Below are 22,496 nucleotides of genomic sequence, written 5' to 3'. Positions count from 1 at the left end.
GCACAATTGCATTGGCACATTTTTTAGATCACTAAAATAGCACCAAGTATCATTCGCGCCGGAACACGCCCCTGCTTTTCGCCGACACGCCTCTCCAGTCACAAGTGTAGTGGTGCCTGGTTGCTGCGGGGGAAAATCAGCTTTGCGCCGGGTGCAAACTAGCAACGACACATGCATCAGTGTAGAAAGTCAATTGCACCAGGCGCAAGATGTTTGGCGCACATGGCTAATTTGCATACACTCACAGGACTGGCTGGCTCCGCTTGGCAAAAAATAGAACATATTTGTGAATACATGTTTAAAATTCTGAATGCTGGACATGGTGAGCTTAAACACATTTAAATGACCATTAGTGACAATAAAAAATATATATTAATAATAGTATTAATATTTTTTTATAATATTAATAATAATATTAATAATAAAATTATATAATATAATATTTATAATATATTTTTTTACGAAATTTGAGACCCCCTTCAAATTTTGCTTTTGAGGCTTTCAGGGGGTCTCATGGGTTAATCGGGGGGGGGGGCCCAGCCCCGCACACTGGTTTTGACCCATGTTGCTGGAGCCCGGGATCTGTTAGCAAATATAAATTAGTCCAGCTGTAGTAAATGTTTCAAATCAACACAGAGCATTCCGTCCGAGGCTCCGTGCCGTCTCCATGAGTTCTGCTATAACAGACTGGATCCGAGAATACCAGGTGACAGACAATGAAGCTGAAAGAAAAACTCAACTGTTTTTATTTTATTAACAACTTTAATGTGAATGTTGCCTAGTGGTGACTACAGTGCATTTGGCACATGCGAAAGGACGATGCATTCTTGAGAGGGCAAACTACCCAGTTTAACACCGTAGGGCGCATTACACCAAACAAAGAAATTAAACTTGTCAATGCAACGTTACAAAAGCCAAACATGGACATTTCCATCATAAAATACTGCATAGATACATCAAAGAAAACATCATACACCTGGCATAAAGACTGTACAAAAATAATTCCTCTATCAACGTGTGTTTGTGTCGGTCATGCCACAACAAAATAAAAAATAAAAAAAAAGATGAAATACTCAAATACTCTTAACTTATCCTGAACACTGGGTCTCACTCTGGTGGTTAATTAAGCTGAACTATGCATGGTTATGGATGATGTGTAACAATCCCACCACATGGTTATGTGCTTAAGAGTCTTTGAAGCAAGCAGGATGTATGTGTCTGTGTATGAGAAAGACTGCCACATGTGTCAAAATTGACCCAACCCTGTTCTTCTGATGGGCTACTATTGCCGGCCCACTCTAGCGTCGTACGAGATCATGTGGAAGTTGTCCCAGGCTAAGAGCTTCTTCTGGGCGGGGTTGTAGTCGATCATGCTAGTGTAGCGGAACTTGTTCCTGAAGGGTATGGCCACGGCCTTGGACTGGCTGGTCTCTGTGTCGTACACGTGGTTGACGGTGGTGTTGGGCGAGGTGTAGCTGGCCACGGTGTACAACTTGCCGCAGATCATGAAGGAGTTGGCGACCGAGTTCTTCCTGATGTTCGTCTCCCAGCTCCTCCTCACCTCCAGGGTGTCGGGGTCCAGCTTGGAGATCACGATGGCGCCCTTGGCTTTGCTGGTGGAGTACACGGCCCACAGCCCGCTCTCGTCTGCGGCCAGGTCAATGTCTGTGTAGCCTCCCCACGAATAGGGGAACTGGCCGTGGAAGCCGGCGTGGGGCAGGTCGCGGCGGGCAGCGATGCTCTCGGAGGACAGGTCGTAGCGCAGGATTGTGCGGCTACGGCGCCGCTGGTAGTACAGGGAGCCGCGGTACAGCGTCGCACCAGTGCTCTCCACGGCCTCTGGCAGCAACATCACCTTGAGGGACGGACGGCAGTTTATAGGAGGACACAACATGCATCAACCCACTGCCGAAAAAGCACATTTCGGGGGTCAAATGAAGTAATCTATGCAGGATTAGTATGGAAGAGTCCCCTGACTCGATGGCCTGTAGATTTGGCAGTAGGTGTTACCATAGGTCCATGCAAGACCTCAGGTACCCTTTCTTCAATGTCACTATTTCAACTAAGGTTTAGGGTTTTTTCCAATTATATATCCTATTTGTAGACAAGATAGGCCTACTTTGCACAGAACAAAGTATGAAAGCACTAGCGTCTATATCATTGCAGCAAGGACACTTTGCGCACACTAAGCCCAAACCTGCGTTGTGTGCACCCTGCTCACCTTGGAGGGGAAGCCCTTTGAGAGTTGCTCCATATCCTCATATCCAAAGAGCTGTCGCACGTCAGAGCCCACGGTGTCGATCCTCCACACCATGTTGGGTCCGTAGGTGGACACGGCATCTGGGTCCTGCATCCACACACCGTATTTACCCGCGATGGTGTCAGCCTTCCTGTGGACAACGGGCTCGCCCACCGAGAGCAGGTGGCCACAGCCTAGGGAGTGACAGAAGGTTTTAATGGTTATAGTTCTTAGTAAGTGCTGAGGAACCTAGAAGAAATGTAGCAGCCTTCGCCAGACGTAGTGGAGGATTTGGGTTTTGGGTACAGGATTTTGGGTTCAGGAACCAAAAGTACAGGTAATTATCATTGTTGTTTGGGGAAGGAGAATCAAATGTTTGTGTTGGTGGTGGCGAGGTGACTACAAGAGGAAGGTTGGAGCCATGAGATGGTCTTACATCTCTGTTAACCAAATAAAACTTAAGCTGAGTCACCAGGGACTGAGCAGTAGCTGCAGCACCAGCAGCTGGGATACTGCTCACCCTGGGCAGGAAGTCTCTCGCTGGAAGAAAGCACAAGACCTCCACCACACGTATAATTACCTCTTCCTAAAATACCCCGGCGAGGCCCTGTGCGTCAGGCCCTGCCTCTGGATTTAGACTTAGATAGAAATGTGCATTATAAATACACACATTACTGAGTTACAGCTCTTTGTGGCTGGGCCCTTGTCCAAGAGGATGAAATGTGGTGCACATGCTTCCCATCCGCACGTGTATTTTCTAAAATTATAATTTACAAGTAATCACCTGCGACTATAAAGATGCTGGTGTATCGATCAGGTGTATCGATCGAGGGAACAGGCGTGGCTATACATCGGGGGGGGGGGGGAAGGGTGCTGTAGAACTGCTTGTTGCATGCCTTGTTGTTATGCAGGGGTGGGGGGGGGCATTTCTGCCCTAAATGTTGCAATATTAATAGCAGTATATGCTTTGATGCTGTCAGCGAAGGAGGAGGGTGTGATGGCGGTGGAGGGGGGGTCTCATGTTTTGCAGGTTTCAATGGATTTAGGGGGGGGATGTTTAGATGGAAAAAATAACCGGAACTTGATAGCGGAATCCAGCGGAATCTGTGTGTGTGTGTGTGTGTGTGTGTGAGAGAGAGAGAGAGAGAGAGAGAGAGAGAGAGAGAGAGAGAGAGAGAGAGAGAGAGAGAGAGAGAGAGAGAGAGAGAGAGAGAGAGAGAGAGAGAGAGAGAGATAATGAGGGAGGCAGATAGATAATGAGAAAGACAGACTGAGAGAGAGGGAGATCATGAGAGACTGAGAGCGAGAGAGGGAGAGACCTGAGGTGTCCTCCGGGTGATCAGGAGCTGGAACCTCTGTCACTTCAGCCTTCATCTCTTGAAACCCTGGGCCTGAAAACTCCCACGCCGGGTCTGGAGCACAGATATTAGGATGGAGATATTAGAGCAGATGGATGATTATGGATGGGTGTCATGAACATAACATGAACCACACTGCTGTCCCATCGGTCTCACCCCTTAAACTGCCAGTGTTTCCCTGACTGTTTGGCCTGCTCATCAGGTGAGACATGGCACTGGAACCTATAGACACACGCGAACACACAAAGACGCACACCGTTTATCATTAGTTCAGCGACAATGAATATCATTCCCTTTTTTGTACATTTTTCATTTTCCAATGAACTGGCTATGGTGAGGAGGACTATGGGTGTGTTTCCTGGCAGGACAGGACACAGACCCATAGGTGGGTATGAGGCCAGTGACAGCAGGAATCAAACACCCATGAACAGATTCCCAGCTGCCAAGGAGCCAGACCGGCGCTAGATGGCCTTGCACAACACACTCACTCACTCACTCACAATAATAGCATCACACACACACGCACACACACGCACACACACGCACAAACTCATGGCCCATTACAAGACAGTAAACAGTGAGTCTTACAAACCAGAAGGTCTCTGTGGGTCCTCTAGCTGCATACTGTCAGCCATCAATCACTCCCGACAGGCAGTCTAACTGGAGAGGCTCCCCTGAAAAATGTGCCTCCACATCCTTATTTTACCTCTCTCTTTTTTCCCTCGCTCTATTTATCTCTCTCTCTCTGACCCCCCCCCCTTTAAATCTACCCAGAATAAACCTTCTTGAAGCTATTACTGAGCTATTGTTTACACAATGCTACGATGTCAAGCATTTCTTGGGTTTGATAAACAAAAACAAAAACTGCAAATGAAACAGTGACTGGTTCACTGACATGAACAAACACATGGAATGTGTTTACACGAGAACCAAACAAGCAATTACGAGTAAAGGCATTGTGCATCTGTGTGTGTGTGTGTGTGTGTGTGTGTGTGTGTGTGTGTGCGTGCGTGCGTGGGTGCGTGCGTGCATGTGTGTGTGTGTGTGTTCACGCATGTATGTGTTTATGTGTCTGCTAATGAAACATCAGTGCTTTTGCTGGCAAACAGAGGTCATGTAAATCCCACTGTTTGCACCGTTGGGCACTGTCCTTAAATAACACAGAATGAGCCTGAAAATTGACAGCTCAGATGCACTAAGTGCTTGTCAATCCTGAGCTATAAAGGGGTACAGAATGGGCTGGTCTTGTAATGATGAAAGGTAATTGTTTAAATGGCGATGACATCTAAGGATAAATAATTGACATAAGTGGAGGAAGAAAGAAAAAATGAAAAGAGAGCGGTGTGAGCGTGATGTTTCCTGGAACATGGCCTGAAGTGTGGATAACAGGTCAGTACAGAGGCTGCAGTCTCGCCTGATTTGCTTTGAACTCCCTTTCCATTCCCACAAAGCACAGACATTCATCTTCAGGAATACACACAATCTCTTCCTGTCTGTGTTTTCACCTGTGTGTCTGAGGGGGGGGGGGGTGTATGGGTGTGTTTGCTGTGCAATGTGCGTGCCACATGTTGGTGGACGAGGCAGAAATGGCCAAGAATATGCAGGGAACCAAAACACAACCGATCGCTGTTCCCCTCAGGAGGCTACATTTTGAGGCGCACACTGGTCTGATCAACCCCTGGTGAGCAGGAGCTGAGAGGAGTTTGGCTCTAGAGTCAGCTCCGGGCCTCCTGGGCGTCTCCATGTGGGGCTCCATCTGTTCCTTTGGGTTCAGTGAAAGGCCTCCACAGCGTTCACCTTTGATGGATCTTTTAAGATCTTTTGAGACCCTTAAAATCGTTGCACTGCTCTTAACGTATGCATTTTTTATTGGGCAGCTGAATTCAGAGTTAGGGTTGAGCAAAGTGCCTTTGCTTTTCTTGGGCCTTTTGACCCTTTGACTGAAAATCTTGGAGGAATTTAATCGATGAAGGAATGTCAATTTAATAAACAGAATGATCTAGGGTATGGAGTCTTGAGATTATGAGAGCATTTTCCCTGTGTTTTCATAACTTTTCAAGGGCCAACAGCAGAGAAATAAAGCAAACAGAGGGCGACGAGGGGCTGACCCTGAAGAGAACAACGTTGTGGCAGAGAAAGAATGCGGTGGAGCTAATTGGAACAATATTTGCTCCCTGCAAAACTGCAAACACACTGAAATGCCAGAGATCAACCCTGCTCTCTAAGGCTCTTTGTAGCTCTGTGTATCTCTCCTAGCACTCCTGAATTGGGTTTCCCCCCCCCCCCCCCCCCCCCATATCAGGGTCTTTCTCTGTGGCCCGCTGGCGTCATCAGAGCCTAGAGGTTAGGACTGGAGTGTCGCCCAGTCCGACCAACCCTGCATCACATTTCAGCTTCCCCCCTTCTCCCCTCTCAGTCATTCCTGGCGCTCTCCATATACCAAACTTGTTGGGGGGCTGGGAGGGGTGCAGGGGATCACCAGTCATAAAGCTTTGGTCCTGCAGCTTCATAAATACTGAGTCCTGGCCGGGCCACACTCACCCCCATAAACAGGCAGGAAGCAAGGCACTGAAATATGAACCAGGGACCTCTGCAGGCGCATGTGGATGGCGAACACACCAACACAGAACCACCAACACACACACACACACACACACAAAGACACACACACACACACACACACACACACACACACACAAAGACACACACACACACACACACACACACACACAGACACAGACACACACACACACACACACACACACACACACACACACACACACACAAAGACACACGCACACACACACACACACACACACACACACACACACACACACACACACACACACACACACACAAACACACATTCTATTTCAGATACTAAGACATGCGGCCACACACATACTATGTTTTCCAGATACACAAACACACCGGCACACATGAAAGCATACAGATACAATTGTAGGTCGAAGCATTAACCTTTCTCACTTCTGTGAATTATAGTCACATCAGAGCGTATAGCTCCATCAATTCTAAGACCTTCCCCGCACGTACGCCCGCAGCCTGCACGCACACACACACACACACACACACACACACACACACACACACACACACACACACACAAACACACAAACACGTGAAATCCTGTGTGCTTCTAACTCATGGCATTCGGTGCATCTGTGTGCATTCCACACAGAGCACGTTTGCTTGGCATCAAATACTTCCTACTTCCCGCTTCAGCCTTATCCTTGTGTTACAGCGCCAGAGAAGTCTTTAAGCACACTCATTGACTGCAAACAAAGATGACTCGCTGCCTTGGTCCGGGCTTTGCCCTGATAAGTGGGCTTGGATCCCAGCCTCCAGATTGTTACCATGTCCTCAGGCTTTGCCTCTTACAGAGTAACCCTCCAAATGATCATTAGTACAAGACAAATGTTGAATGTTTAAAAAAAGCTATTCAAACTCTTCACCCATTATTATAGTATCCATATTATCCATATATCCATGTATGAGATGTCATTCTAACATTGTTTCGGGGCATCTGTCTCTTACCTCCAGAGGGTCTGTCCAGACTGCTGTCCTGCAGGGCTGGGTTGTGGGCTTGCGGGGGCCTCTGCGGAGGACAAGGTCTGTTCCTCAGCTTTTCCATCTCCTTCCTCATGTCCTCCGTTCGCCGCTGCAAAGCCTCCAGCTCCCCTTCCAGGAGCTGCTTCTGCCCCCGTAGCAGGTTCCTCTCGCCCACCGCCCGGTCCAGGTCGTCCCGGAGTGCCGGCTCGGACCCGGGGCTCGTTGACCCCGACCCTGCCCCCCCCGCCGCGGTCAGCCGGGACACCAGTGCCTCTAGCAGGCCCAGTCTGGTCTTCAGCCCCTCCAGCTCAGGGCCGCCGAGCCCCTGGGGACAGCTGGCCTCGCCGGGGCTGGCCACGGTGAAGGAGTACTGACACCGGCCGCTGCGGTCATTGCCCCGCCACATGGAGGCCCGGTCCTGTGCCTGGCTGCCAAGGAGCAGCGTGCACACGCACAGAGACAGGAGCGCGAGCATTCTGTGTCTGGTGGGAGGAAGAAAGATCTTTCCCAGCCGACAGGTGAGGGCTCTGTTACGGTAGGATGAAGGTATTGAAGAATAACTGCTCCTTTATCTTTGTCTCTCGATTCTTCCTTCTCTTGACGTCGGTGTGGTGGATGGAGCTCTGCCCCGTTCTGGTTCCTCTCTGTCCTGCCCCCCACTCTTCTGGATGTTTTCTTCGAACACAGCCGCTGAATACCTCAGTGAATTGTTGTTCTTCCTCTCTTTGCCCTGCTGTTATTTGGAGGCGTGTCTCTCTCTCTCGCTTCTCTATGGACAGGTCTGTAACTCTGAACCTCTTTCTAGAAGCTCACAGATATTTATACATTCTGAGAGGGAGGGAGAGAGAGGGTGGTGGTGTTGGCAGGCGTGGTGTGTGTGTTTGGGGGGGGGGGGGGGGGGTGGGGGAGCAGAGAGGGGAAGAGGTGAGATGAGAGCAGGAGGGGGAGTGAAAGAAAAAAAAGAAGGGAGGGAGGGAGGTGAAGAGGTGTGGGAGGGGGAACTGAGAGTAAATTGTTTTTTTGGGGATTGTCTCAGCGATGACAACATTCCATCCACCTGTGTGTGTGTGTGTGTGTGTGGTCTTATAGTCTGCGTCTTAATCATTATACATGTGAATGAGTGATTGCAAGAAAGAGAGAAGGACGTAGTGGCCATACAAGTATGTGTATCTGTTGTACATCAGTCATGTAAAAAGGCTTTGGGTAGATTTCAGAACTGTGCGTTCCTGTAGATTCTTGAATGACAATGTCCTCAATGCCCTGTTATAGAAATAAAAAATAAACAAAATTAAAATTATAAACGAGGCCTGTGTCATGAGGATATAGTCGTCTCTGCTGACCTTGGACAATTGAGTTGTAGAATACTGGCGTGTCCCTCTTCTGTCACCCCAAGAGAAACATGTAGAAAAAGCCTGAGGTACTTGTCAGAATATCTGAGGTCAGTTTGGAGATGTAAGCAGCCGTGTCTCACCTTTCAATAGATCTCTCGATAAAAATTCTGATCAAACTCAGTGACTCAGTCCTTCTTCAGACTCAGGAGGAAGTTACCTTTCCACTGATAATTGCTCATATCCAGTGTGTCCCAGGGAATGGTTGCCTGGCTATTGGCCCCAGCAAGGCAGGGTAAGCTGGCCATATGTGGGATATGGTTACCTCTAAGAGGAGACAGTGTCCCCTTTCACACTGGTTGGGGTCTAGAAGATGACGCAAGTAAGGAAAGGCAATCAACAGGAACACCAAGGGTTAAAAGCCTGTTGATTACTTGATCCCTGATGACTGATCGCTAAACTAAACAGACTATGAGTTTGTAATGAGTGAGTGTGTGATTCAATACAAGGAGGAGGTGTGCGTGTGCGTGTGCATGTATGTGTGTGTGTGTGTGTGTGTGTGTGTGTGTGTGTGTGAAAGAGAGGGAGAGAGAGGTGAGACTGAGCAAGAGAGAGAGAGAGAGAGAGAAATGTCTATGCCATAAGGAGCAGGAATTTCTTTCCCCTCAGCCTTCACCTCTGGAAACCCTTGGAACTCCCAGCTCTGACCCACACATATTTGGCGGGAGGCTAATGAACCACCTTCCCTCATCACTCACTTTGTTCAAACTCGTCATCCCTCCATACAGTACATCCATCATCTCCCCCCATCCATCCCACTCCATCCATTCACGTCTGTTAACCCGCTTGTCTGTCAATCTGTCTGCCTGCATGAACTCCCGAACTCTTCCTACCATGAAAACATCACCTGACCCAGATCTTTCACTTATGGGGGGGGGGGGGGGGAAGGGCAAAGGGGCCGAGGGTGGGTGGGCGGGTGGGTCAGGGGTGACAGAAGAGGGACACGCCAGTATTCTACGACTCAATTGTCCAAGGTCAGCAGAGACGACTATATATCCTCATGACACAGGCCTCTTCCCCTTCCCGCACGGGTTACCGCAGGCATGCCACGCACCGCTGCTCTTCCCTTGTGGACCTGTCGATGACAGACAACCACTCTGTTATTAGGGGGAACAAATCTTCACGTTCAGGTGAGGCTCATCCCCTGATCAAAGAGCAGGAACCTGGATGGTGGGAAGGGAGATTTTAAAAGCATATGAAAAGCTATCCCGAGTTAATCTGCCATCATGTTGTCATGCCGATAACTATAAACGGCCAGTATCAAGTGCAGGCCCAGTTGCCGTGTAGAAAATGTCTACTCCACCTCCCCCTACACTGTGGGGCGTGCTCTTCTCTCCAAGCGGCCGGCCCCTGACCCGCTCTGGACAGGGTGAGAGTTTGGTCGATTCATGTGGGTTGGCGGTAACCTCATCCATCCTGGAGTTCAGTTCTCTTTCATATGACTCATTCCATCCTCGCTGTGCCCAGAGTCTGAAGTCATCCAATCCGAGCACTGAGCAGACGACCAAAACATCCTCATCGGCCAAGGGGGTGTGTTCCTGAAATCATGATTTAGGATGATGCTCTCTTACACTAACATTTAGACACACGTAGAAAATAGGTTGTGTGTATGCATGACTAGGCACCAAAGGGTATACTGCTTATTATATAACCTCATTGCTTTATACATAGATGCAGTCTTTACAGATTCTCAATAGTTTGAAATGGCTCAAAAATAAGTATTTTGCAAGTACTTCAATAAGTCTCTGCTTTTGTTGTTGCCACTCATGTCAGCGATGGGTAGCAGCGGGAGAATCCTCTGCCATGGAGCAGAGCTTCAATGTATGATGTACTCTATTTAATTAATAATCATCTTTCGAAACAGGATTGGCCTGCAGTTAAAATCCACCGAGCCACACGTCAGCTCATATGATCTACTTCATTTATTTTATCTTGATCTTTCCAAAACAATTAGGCCACAGCTAAGATCCAATCGACCAGTCAAATCATGTCTGTGTGCGTGCGTGCAGAGTGCGAGGCCAGAGTCCGGGGGCCATTAACTCAAGTACCACCGTGGGATCCAGCTTGGCCAGTAAAGCCACCGACCCATAAAGCCCAGCCTAATAAGGAGATGAAACGGCCTTGTTAGCTCTGAAGAAACCAGGGAGAGTGTGGTGGTTACTCTCCGCGTGTGAAGACCTCTTCTGTTCCGTATATTGAGGATTTCTCTGCTTCCTTTCCGATCTTCCAGCAGCAGGAACTAGTAGTCCGAAAGCAGACAAAAGCCTTCCAGATGCCCGTTAAATAGTTTTTTATTTCAGAGCGTAAACGGAACAGTAAATCACAGTCTTCCATTGCAGTGCAAGAATATTGCACATCGTTAAAATTAAATTGGTATTTACACTTTAAATAAATTAGAAGTAAACGAGAACACAAATATTTTAAAAGGGAATGACTGTGTAGATGGTCGCTGTTCGTTACAAAGATGTTCAGGACGTATGCTTTTCAAAGCCGCAATTCTAAACCTCCATCTAAGAAGACCCCTAAATGGTCTTCAAAGCAGGACACCAATACAAACACTGTCTTCCGTCGCAATGGCGATACGAGACATTCCTACTGAGCATTGGCAATATTCTGCCAGCGAAAATGAACTGTACTGAGTGCAAAAAATAAAAATGAACACACTACGAACAATGAATCCAAACTACAACAGTGGTATAACATACAGCTCAAACAGAACCATGTGGAAAGACCAAGAGCGGCGCCTCAAGGAGCCAGCAGGACCCCAGGACAGTGTCGCCCCGGGCCCTGGGTCGCACTGGGTCTGGAGTTGAGGTTTAGGGCGCCCAAATAAAGAGACAAGGCTCATACTATGGGATGTATTTTGGCTTGAAACCAGCTATGCCGATAAACAATCAAACCAGGGACTAGGGCCCTAGCGCACAGAGGGCTGTCATTCAATGAGCAGCATGAGTTTTTGTTAAGCAGGGGTATCCCTTTGCGGTTGTGATTGAGACTGTGTATAGCAATAAACCGTTACGTGCATCTCTGGGAAGCTATACTGCAAGTCCACTTTTTTTTTTTTTTTTACCATTGAACGGATAAACAGCATATATACAGCCTTGATATACACAGAGGACATGAGACGGGAATTTCAGCTGCTTCCTTTCCTTCCCAAGTCCTTCCCATATTAACATTCTCATCCACAGTGCCTTGAACCGGAGGCTTAAACAGCTATAAAACTAGGGAGTTGTGTGTAAACATAGAATAAAATGTTATAAAGTTGCAGTTCCTTTGTGGGATTCATTTCTTGGGGGCTTTGGAGAACAATGCAGTTTAACTATGAGAGTAGGGGGACACTGTGCAGTGACGACATTAGTGAAGGTGATGTGCAGGCTCCAGAGTGTGTCTCTTCTCTTTATAAGGCTAAGGGCCCCGGTGTGTGATATGCATCAGCATGAGATAAAAAGGGTTCCCCTTTGCGTGGACCAGAAGGGCCCGAGATGACGACCTACTGCCTCCCGCCTGTCCCCCATTCAAATAAATCTGAATTACTTTTTACTGAAAACACCCATCCTACACAACCAGCGAACAATGCAGGCATCGGTGTGGGACAGTTGAGGCAAAAGCTTTGGGGGAAAGGGGGGTGGGGAACAGACTGAGGGGGGCAAAGATTGGTGGAGGTTGGATGTCGTAGGAGGTCAGCTGGTGCCTCTTGCTGGCGTGGACGAGTTGGGAGGATGAGAGATGGTCCTCATCCTTGTCGTCAGACACTAGTGATACCGGAGGATGACTGGAACTAAAGGACCATCGCCCAGAGAGACAGAGAGACATAGACATAGAGACATAAGGGCGTGTTTTTGGCAATGCATATCTGTTTTTACTGTTTTACCACATACTCACCAATTATAATCAGCAGGACGGCAAATACAACCAGGGCAATGATGATCTTCATCTGTGAAAATAATATTCAAGATCAATAACCAGACCGTATCACAATGCACAATAACAAAATATCTCATTGCACTGACAGAATTTATTGCACTAGGCACAACAATGACCCAACCGCTCTCTCGCACGCACGCACGCACGCACGCACACACACACACACACACGTCTCTCCACCACATCCTCCTGTGCAGCTGTCACACACACACACACACACACACACACACACACACACACACACACACACACACACACACACACACACACACACACACACACACACACACACACACACACACACACCTTCATGTCTCTCCACCACATCCTCCTGTGCAGCTGTTTGGCTCGGCTGCTGAAGGCCGAAGCGTTATCTGAAAGGCTCTCTGAAAGTGACACGGACAGGCAGACAGACAGGCGTCAGCCAGGCCACACACATTTGGACACGGGGAGGAAAAAGGACAACAATAAATAATCAAACCATGGTCATCTTCATCTGTAGAAGAGCACATCTCATTCTCATTGCAATTTTCCAGTTTTTCGAAAAAGGGACAAAAATGTTTGCTTTGAAGTGGGCTAGCCAGATGGATTGTAGCTGTGAGATTATGTGTTTCACACACACACAAACACACATGTGTGTGTGGGTGCTGGCAGGGCCTTGTGCCTGTCTCCTTTACCTCCCTCTCGCTCCCCGTGTACATGTGCATATTTGACGACCCCTCTGCACCACAGGGCTACAAAGACAAGCGCTTAGGTGATAGATTTCTCTGAAGATGCTCGTTAATTTAGAGGAATCTCAAACAGGTTAGAGACCACCGGGGTTAAGCATACGTAATTATTCATATTTGCCTTGAGAAAAAGAAGCAAAACTGAATGCCGGTCAAAGTGTGGATAGTGTGGGGGCGCTCCGGTGGCTCACCACTTAGAGTGGGTAAATAAATAGTGTGTATAGTGTTGACTGTAGTGCTTAAAACAAGATGTGAGCTCCAGAGTTCCAGATGTGCATCGTTGTCTCATGGAGCTGGCAGGACAGACCGAGAGGCCACTACAAAACATCTGTTGTTTTCATAATGTGCCCTCACAGGTTATTCCATAAAGGACGTTTGCGAGAGGACAGAGTGAGAAAAACAAAACCGTGACAGTCTCTGTTCAAAGACTTGTGTGTGTATGAGACGTCATGTAATTGGAGGAACACAGACATTTCACACACACCTATAAAGTATACATAGCTATGGACCATCTCGAATGGAAAATACACAGGGGCAAAGTCATAAAGCAAGAGACATTCCTACACACAAGACCGGCCAAATGCACCTCAAAATGGGTATTTGTGTGTATAGAGCAGTGACCGCCCCCTTTATGAACAGCTCTGGTTCCGGAAGTAAATTTCTCATTCATATTCTTCATTTACTTTTGGTAAGAGAGTTCTAAGCCTGGAAACAAGCCAATCATCCGTCAGGTTAGCCGTGACAATAAAACCTTTGATTTGGGGTAAAAAATTATTTGGAAAGTGGAAGAAAAGGCAAAGGTACAAGACTGTGTACATTATTTTTTGAGTGAAGGAACTGATCCCATAAATCATTGCAAACTTTTTCACAATGTTTACAACCCAATAGTTTAGCGTGTTTCTTGCATCTTATAACCTTTGTCATTATGTTGTTTCTATTGTTAATACAAGTTGTGTCATATATTCTGTGTGTGTGTGTGTGTGTGTGTGTTTATGTATAGTGTTTCATATAGTGTATAGCGTTGTCATTAACATGGTACATTCCTTCGCTCCTGACTGCAATCACAGCGTAATAACGTTACTTGTTTTTGATACATGTGAATTCAGTCGCGTATTCCAGTTATTCAACATTATGTATTCCTAGCTTTTACACTACCAAAATTACAAAAAAGCTTTTTTTTTAATTTTTTTAAAATTTTTACTTTTCATTTTATCATATATTCTATATCAACGTATTTTTCAACATGTAGAGCTAATTTCTGCTACAGTTCCTACAACTACTCAACAAATCAAAGATGTCGTGTTACACTTTAGGATTATGGGTAGCGTAGTGGTTTCAAATGCATCATGAATAAAACATGTTTTTCTAAAAACTAGATGTTAACTTCTTTAACTTGAGGCTTCTACAGGAGCGCATACCATAGTTTCACAATATAACAACGCATGCTAAGTATGCTTAGAATTGTTACGACATTATAGCTTTTAATCAAAACCTCTATGGAGAAAATAAATGGGATTTTTTATTTTGGGAACCACATTGTTGCTCTCTATCCTTCCCCCCGTCTACATCTATGTATATGTAATGTGGACGTCCAGGAGCTTGAGGTCACCTGATTTGTCCTGCAGGTCCTCGAGTCGCTCTCCTCTCTCGATCACCTTGGAGATGTTCTCCTGCATGACGTCGATCACCTCGTCCACCTGGGACTGCACCCTGACACACACACACACACACACACACACACACACACACACACACACACACACACACACACACACACACACACACACACACACACACACACACACACACACACACACACAGAATGTGTAGCCTGTAAAGATGCGGGCTGACACGGAGGTAACAGGACGGCCCTCATGCGTGAACACCCCTTTCCAGGAACAACATGGACAGCGATGGGGCAGCTTGGAAACCCACCATTTGAGTTCACAACAACAGTGTTGATGTGAAGACGCTGTGAAAGGGGCGTGAGGAAGTCCCAGTACAAACAGAGACCAGACTGGCTCCTCAATGACCGGCTCTGTTCTCTGGCTGTGCCTGACCAAACGTTCAGGTGGAAACAGGGACTAACGGGAAGTGGAGGTGGACACACAATGAACTGCACATCACAGCCAGGGTTGCGCAACAGGCTAACAACCTGGCACTCTCTAGTAAACACAGCGCACTGCAGTTACATAACGCCTGTCGGCAGCAAAACAAGGTGTGCTGCTGTTGCTAGGCTCTGCCCAGGCACAGCAGAGCAGAGCCGTGTTGGTCTGGTTGTGGTACTTACTGTTTGATTTTGTCATTCTGGGGGCCAAATCTGGGGGCCGAAGGTCCTCTCCTACAACATAAGGGATTTAAGTCAAATAAATACATCTGTGGATTCAAACATTTGAGGATGATTATGTTTATTCTAGTCCTGCTATTTAACATCTGCGTAGGCCTAATGCCGCTGTTTTTCAAATTCAAACATTAAATAACATGTGATTGATTTGGAAGATGACGTTCATCAGAAGAACATATAAAACTCACAGGAAAAAGTCTTCCTCTTCATCTGAGTCTTCCTCCAACAGGTTTCTCTGCAAAACAAAGACAGAATAGTTTGACGGATCTCCAAACCCATCCAAATCCTCTATTTATTTGTTTTAAAACCATTGGATTACCCAATTGTCCTGCTGACACTTGTAGATAACTATACTATAGTGGATCAGTCATCACAGAAACCGTTATTTAGAGCCCCAGTGAGCAATACTGTAAGAGCTCTGACTAGGAAGTGTTGGGAAGATCTGTTTAATTTTCAATAACCATGCAAAGCTTTTTCTATGTGAAATGCTGTTTGATCTTTCAAGAGGAAAATAAACACATCTCTGAAAAGATTAATACAGTTAATTTGTAAGTTAGACCCATTATATTCTTAATACAAACCCTGGACAATACAGAATACTTATACTGATGATGCAAGGTAGTCAACACCTGCTGGCATCATTTCTGTCTTAGAAGTGAATCAAAAGCTGCCCTTTTGCTTCTGCTGCCCTTTTACCTCACCCGTCTCCATGTGTGTGTGGATTGACTTCAGTTTGATTATTAGCACTATACACTTTTGGACTAGGGTTGTCCAAAACCCTAATTCAAGCAAGACACACAAATGACCATTTTGCTTCGGTCAGAGCAGAAATCATTACGATTAAGTCAACCATCAAATATAACCTTTTAAGCAACAGTGAGCCAGAGGGTTAACACTGCACAGTGAGTAAACAAACCTCAGAATATGAAGTTCCTGCACATGCACAGTGTGTAAACCTTTGTATGTGCGGTGCATTCATATTCTATTACCCAAATCTTCAAGAATGTTCGCTTAACAAGAAGGAAAACTTCCAGTACATTGGATTGGCCAAAGCAACGTATGGTTCTATGACATATTTCCTGATTCAAGCATCTTATCTGCTGTTATTTTGGAGTGGTATTGATACATTTTAAAAACAATCCATCGATAATAGGCTGATTAGGTACCTTCACCCCTTGGTGACTTGACTGGTCAAACACTGGAATCAATTTAAATTGAAAGACGAAGACAAATAATTGTACAGATCAGAATCTTTAGTTAAAAGGGGAGAAAAAGACTCTGGCGCTAACTCTTACTCCCTCTCGCTCCCGCACTCTCTGTGAGAGGACTGGTAGCTATTACCCGAGATGAGGGAATGGAAAAGGGGCAATCAAGATGTGCAGGCTTGGGGGGATGGAGTGTTTGTCACGCTTTGATGTTTGCCTCCCCAACAACAGTAAACAGTACATTTAGAGAGCCAGATATAGGTACGGCCAGACAGGAACAATGGGATGGGTCGGGGGCCTGAGTGTAAAGTGTAAAACATACCAGGGCCGCAGCGCCGCGGCTTGAGTTTACACACCTACAAAACAGGTTTATTTACGGACAGAGATTATAATGAATCACTGAGGTCACTTTTACAGCCAGGTCCTCTAGAGTCTAAGGTATTTTCAGAAACAGGAACATTTCTGAGCAAAAGGATATAGCTTATGGATACTACGTCTTCTAGTGAATTTAGCTACTGAGGAGACAAAATAAATACAGACTCAGTTTAGGCATCTTACTCATGGATGTCTACAGGTATGAAGAAATTTGGGATCAGACCCACAACCGTTCGGTCGGGAGTCACACCCTAGCTTTAATACCATCCTCCTGACACTTTAGTACTACTCAGACTCGATAATATTCTTCATTCAAAAGTGAAAACGGACAATGAAGGTGAACAGTACGGAACAGGGATTTCTATGTTGATGAAAGCCTAATTCAGGCATGGACCAAATGCAATCCGATAGTAAACCCTACTATACACAAGGTGACCACAACTAACTCCATCGGTGTCTCACCCTCTCGCTCCGGATGGATCCAGTGACCTCCTCATCGTTGAGGTGCCGTTTAAACTTGGGGGGCATGTTCTCGTCAAGTTGCTCCTCCCGTTCTGGCTCCCTCTGTAGGACAGGTGGAGAAGTGAGGCCTCGACAACACACCAAGGACTACTGTAAAGCACTCCCGTAACAGGACCAGGTGAGAACATTTCTTTATGTCCAACTGTTGATTAAATCCCCAGATGCATGTTGTGTAATGACAGTAGGGCTGTCCCTGACTAAGAATTTTGTTAGTCAGTTAACAGCATTCCATTCCTACTATTAGTTAATTAGTCATACATTTAATTTTTGTACATATTTCAGAAATGTCATAGGCTCGACAAGTGTGTTGTGAAACTATTGACATATTTTTGCATCAATTGAATCCTATTTATTACTAGGGATACAAAATAAAACTACTTTTTTTGTTTTGGTACTCAAAACAATTCTGCCAACATATCAAAGTCAGTTTTAATATGTATTTTATACAGTCTAAGTGCATTACACCCACACCAGCTTTTATTAACCTGCTTTTTTGTGTTATGCACATACCCATCTAAACACAGTTTATAATGTTATTATATCCATTGTATACCCCACAACTAATTAGTTGAGTCAACAATGAGGGGTCAACCCTAAAATAAAGTGTTGCATACAAATGCAAAAACAAGTGTAAATGTGTTTTTGCAAAGTGTAAAAACAAAAGGAGCATTGTCCAAGATATTAAACACTGGACAATTTTGCAAATTCTCAATCGATTACCTAATTCTGTAGGTTAATGTTAAGAAACTTACAGAAATGTCACCAGCAGTAACAGTTACAGTTCTGCATACTGCTTCTATTATTAAACACAGTGAGTGACTACATCTTTCATAGTCCTAATAGCCTACACCAAATTTGAACAACGCTTTTGTGATGCACGCAATATAAGCATAGCTGAACTATTCACTTTTTCCACAGTTGTAACAGTTTATAAAAGGGAAATAAACAATAGGCCTTACCAGTAGACCAATATTAATAGCTGGTTAAGCAAAACAGAGAGCCATAAGAGACTACAATATATTGGTGTATGTTTATATTATATTGGTTGTTGTTTTTCTCAGATGAGGAAAGCACGATGTTCCTACAGTTAAGCTCCCTGTGTTCCCAAGTACAGTTTTTTGATGTTCTCCCAACAGCACAACTGACATGAGGACTTATCCAAATGCTATGTTTCCCAAGGCGACCTGTTAAAAGTTATACTGCCTTACTGACAAAGCCAGTCAGTAAGGCATGCTGCAAAGCCCTGGCGCAGTAACTGAGCATCTGCTTTAAAAGTTAACAACAAACAGTAGGTTGCCCCGCACGGCGCACACATCCACACCGCTTATAGCACTCTTAAAGGTCCCATGACATGCCACCAGGTGTGCTGTGATTAGCTGTTACAAGCCGTTTTGAAAATCTGTCTGTTATGACAGGTGGGCGTGTCCACTTAGATGTGGGACTGATAGATGAGCAACATTTGCTACAGTCCACTGGGTAGGCTGGTAGACTGATTTATGGTGTGTTCCAGATGCCTCGGACACCAGCCTTCCGAGTTTCACTTGTGACGTAATTTCCTGTTATAGCGTTCCTGTTCGTCTTTGTGATCGTGTCATGTCATTGGCTAGTCATTGTTATTGTTAGCTAGCAACGTGTTACAAATAGAGAGAAAATAAATCTCTTCACGGGCGCAGCCATCCAAGCCTACTCTCAGAATTCCGAGGGGGCACGACCAAAAGGGGGCGTGCCTCCGAGAAATGCCGCAAGAAAGCTGGGAGATTTCCCCACTTCCGAGGTATCCGAGGCATCTGGAACACACCATTATCCAGCACACATCTAGGTGGACACGCCCACCTGTGATGTCATAACAGACAGATTTCCAAAACGGCTTGTAACGGCTAATCAGACCACACCTGGTGGCAAGTCATGGGACCTTTAATACCATTTAATCCAGACAGTCTCAGCCTTTCTACGTCTTTTTTCTGGCACCACAGTCGGAAAACTGCTGTTCAGTGAACCAGCAAGAGGAACTCTCTTGAGTGACAGAGGAAACGAGACGCAAAGGACAGGTTTCTGTGTGTAGAGGCAGCATCAAAAGAGGAAGGAGAGAAAGAAGAAGAAGAGGAAGGAGAGAAAGAAGAAAAAGAGGAAGAAGAAGAAGAAGAGCAAGTTAGTGTCGTTGTAAAGTAAACAACCATCTGACATTAATGTAGTAAGGTGACATTATTCCAGTCCACGAGTGGAATAAGAACATTGTGGCTGCATTTGATAATCACTCTTGTAGAAGAATATAGGGCCATACTTCCAGTGCTAGAACTGATTTAGCAGAATAACGCTATGCCTCGTGCTGTCCCAGCGGACGCTAACACCTCAACCTGCTTCATCTGTCGGATAATTGATTATCAGGCGAGCAAGAGTGGTGTCATGTTGACCACATGAGCCAAAACGCTGACTGTTACCTCTCTGACACTAAGGTGTACCCACCCTATCAATCCCTCATAATACATTAAGTATACCTCTACACTACCGATATGTTCTTTAGACGATTTGAGCCCACAGCAAGTGTATTCTAGCTGTTACCGTTAGCAACCCTAGCTAAGCTACACGGATGCTAGCTAGCCACAGGACCCAGCGCTACATCTACCGCTTTCTTTTGATGACTTACTGATATATCCGTCCTGTTCTGTGTTCCGAGTGGCTGTTGTATGATCAATGCATGTTAGATGGTTGGCGAGACTATACTGTGGATGAGGAGAGCTAACGCCAGCTAGCTTAGCGCTCTCTGGGTCTTTTCTCTGACGTCACCGGAACAGCTGGAGGAGACTGAACCACAGCCAGATGTTGGGACGTCTGTGTCCACCGAATGTATGTCACATTTAGTTTCTCAAGTAATCATGACAGCAATCAAATTTAAAACCAATTATAAAAATAACAATGCATTGAAGAACATATCTCCTGAAATTGAACTACGGCTGCGCCTACTATGGCAAAAATGTTTATTCAATGTTAATTTGTATTGCAATAAAGACTACCAGGGGTCAAACCAGCAACCTCCTTCAGCTGTTGACATAATACATACAATCTCACCAATCATCCCGATAGGATAATTCACCCATAATTCACCCGATAATTCACCCATTAGCCCCTTTAACCCATATAAATAGGTCTAACAATGTGTTCAGAATTTTGTTATAATCAGTCTAAACATTGGATTTAATGTGTTCAAAACATGTATTTCATTTGATCACATCTTTCTTCCATATGAGTGTGTGTTTGTATGTAACAACTAAGCGTTGTAAAACCTAGACCGAGTCGGTATCCCTAGGTGGCAGCAAATCGCCGATGGGGTGAGAATATGTCGCTTTTTTCCTCCAGAAGAAGCCACGTTTCGTGTTTCAGGAAACGCGTGATACTGTGCACTGCCACTACCATAACGTATCTTGGTTATAATATATATGTGGATTTCTACAGGTTCCTGCGGCCAGCAACTCACACTGTTTCGCTTTGCAAGTTCAGCACCAAGCCACGAGAGACGAGCCATTCTTGTAAGATGCTTAGTGCTGCTGGTCATGGGGACAGACATCCTCTGTTCGGAGGAGCTATATCCGCTAGAATCCCGCAAAATGCCAGGGACATCAGTGATCTGAGAGAGGTTCCAGACAACCAGGAGGTGTTTGCCCATGACCACACTGACCAGAGTCTCATAGTGGAGCTGTTGGAGTTCGACAGTCAAGTGGAAGACAAAGACGCCGCAAAGTATCACTTTGAGGACATTGCAGGGAGTAACAAGGCGCTGAAGCCGGGGACGTGTGATGTCACTAGTGTTGTGCCCCTCTCCAAGTCAGAGCTATCCCTGTCGGAATGCAGTTCTGCCTGGCTGCTGAATGGTGCTCAATGTGTATCTAAATTCAACGAGGAAGCCAGAAATGCAGTGACAATCCACCTGGGCCTGTTCCGCCTACCGCAGTTCTCCACAGACGTCCTAGTAACTTTCAACGACCCCCTCAGCATCAGCCCCGACAGCAGCAGCAGCAGCAGCAGCAGTGCATCCGGAACACAATCTGCAGAACCATGGACCGTGCAGGATTTCCATCGCTTGTTACACTCTTTTACACTACATGATCCCGGATTGTTTGGTTAGCTTGATAGGACCTCACTCTGCCCAGTGAATAAAGTTTAAATTGCATACTAAACATGCCTAGTAACCCATATTCTGTAGTTATAACGTGACATTTCACCTCGGGAATCAATCAATTACAGTAGTATATCGTTGCAGAAGAACGATGACAAATCAAACCAAACTAAAACTGCCTTCGATATTGTAATTTAATTAACTTTTGTTTTGTTGCAAAAATCCTGATGGCCTTATACTAATGTCAATATTATTTTGTTTTGATATTATTCTGGAATAAATCCAATGTTTTTCCCTTTAGGCTATGTGAAGATAAAAGATTTTAAAACACATGGCCTAAATGTTATTTTTTTAAATGTTGGTTTAGGCCCGTAGCAAGCACAGCTTTTATTGACAATACATTAGGCTAATCCTTTGAAGGTGTGACATATGATCTTGAGGGCGAAATGTCTGACCCTTTTACTTAAAGGGGACTATTTATACCACCAGATGTGAGTGGGATTATGGTGCTATCCATTTGTATGGTACGGCCGCCCGTACGACGGAGGAACGCCCCTTTTGGTCGGTCCCATTCTTCTGAGAGTAGAGCGAGTTCAGTCAGAGCCCGTCTACGGAGAGCCTTGGCACTCTATATTGAGCCCCATTGTATGTAATTCTAAATCTCCTAACCTTTATGCCACCTTCCCTTAGACTTTGTGGAAAACGTCATTGGGTCAAGGCGAGATCAAAAGG

At 45.7% G+C, this 22,496-nt stretch overlaps 3 protein-coding genes across 5 annotated transcripts; 1 reads left to right on the top strand and 2 right to left on the bottom strand.

Annotated features, from left to right (window-relative positions):
• Window positions 1–730: 730 nt before the first annotated feature.
• Window positions 731–7,941, bottom strand: myoc (myocilin). 2 transcript variants are annotated; one of them, XM_084472715.1, is made up of 5 exons: window positions 7,153–7,941; window positions 3,754–3,819; window positions 3,559–3,651; window positions 2,222–2,433; window positions 731–1,855 (listed from the first exon to the last, which is right to left on the bottom strand). In XM_084472715.1, exons 1-5 carry the CDS (start codon window positions 7,640–7,642, stop codon window positions 1,283–1,285), a joined length of 1,434 nt encoding a protein of 477 aa, XP_084328841.1. In that variant the 5' UTR covers window positions 7,643–7,941; the 3' UTR covers window positions 731–1,282. The 2 variants fall into 2 exon arrangements, with proteins under 2 accessions (XP_084328841.1, XP_084328842.1); XM_084472716.1 differs by lacking the exon at window positions 3,754–3,819.
• Window positions 7,942–10,830: 2,889 nt separating this feature from the next.
• vamp4 (vesicle-associated membrane protein 4) lies at window positions 10,831–20,438 on the bottom strand. 2 transcript variants are annotated; one of them, XM_084472879.1, is made up of 9 exons: window positions 20,298–20,428; window positions 19,575–19,705; window positions 17,594–17,695; window positions 15,740–15,786; window positions 15,498–15,548; window positions 14,817–14,917; window positions 12,786–12,865; window positions 12,438–12,489; window positions 10,831–12,333 (listed from the first exon to the last, which is right to left on the bottom strand). In XM_084472879.1, exons 2-9 carry the CDS (start codon window positions 19,575–19,577, stop codon window positions 12,308–12,310), a joined length of 462 nt encoding a protein of 153 aa, XP_084329005.1. In that variant the 5' UTR covers window positions 19,578–19,705; window positions 20,298–20,428; the 3' UTR covers window positions 10,831–12,307. The 2 variants fall into 2 exon arrangements, with proteins under 2 accessions (XP_084329005.1, XP_084329006.1); XM_084472880.1 differs by lacking the exon at window positions 19,575–19,705 and having other exon boundaries at window positions 20,298–20,438.
• On the top strand, window positions 19,745–22,094 carry rangrf (RAN guanine nucleotide release factor). Its single transcript, XM_084472878.1, has 2 exons — window positions 19,745–19,801; window positions 21,104–22,094. Exon 2 carries the CDS (start codon window positions 21,183–21,185, stop codon window positions 21,771–21,773), a length of 591 nt encoding a protein of 196 aa, XP_084329004.1. The 5' UTR covers window positions 19,745–19,801; window positions 21,104–21,182; the 3' UTR covers window positions 21,774–22,094.
• The last annotated feature ends 402 nt before the right edge of the window (window positions 22,095–22,496 follow it).

This window comes from Micromesistius poutassou, assembly GCF_964030765.1.
Source record: "Micromesistius poutassou genome assembly, chromosome: 9".
In the NCBI taxonomy this organism is placed as follows: Eukaryota; Metazoa; Chordata; class Actinopteri; order Gadiformes; family Gadidae; genus Micromesistius; species Micromesistius poutassou.
This window is presented reverse-complemented; position numbering and strand designations above follow the sequence as displayed.

Excerpts from the sequence above, each read along its gene's own strand:
- vamp4 (XM_084472879.1), bottom strand. Across the intron at positions 12,490-12,785 it reads TGTGGTGGAGAGACATGAAG|ATGAAGATCATCATTGCCCT; the intron begins GTGTGTGTGTGT and ends TTATTTTCACAG. Across the intron at positions 12,334-12,437 it reads CGTCCTGCTGATTATAATTG|TTCCAGTCATCCTCCGGTAT; the intron begins GTGAGTATGTGG and ends ATGGTCCTTTAG.
- rangrf (XM_084472878.1), top strand. The coding sequence starts at position 21,183 with ATGCTTAGTGCTGCTGGTCATGGGGACAGACATCCTCTGTTCGGAGGA.
- myoc (XM_084472715.1), bottom strand. The coding sequence starts at position 7,642 with ATGCTCGCGCTCCTGTCTCTGTGCGTGTGCACGCTGCTCCTTGGCAGC. Across the intron at positions 3,820-7,152 it reads TCTGGACAGACCCTCTGGAG|GTTCCAGTGCCATGTCTCAC; the intron begins GTAAGAGACAGA and ends GTGTGTCTATAG. Across the intron at positions 1,856-2,221 it reads CAAAGGGCTTCCCCTCCAAG|GTGATGTTGCTGCCAGAGGC; the intron begins GTGAGCAGGGTG and ends CCGTCCCTCAAG.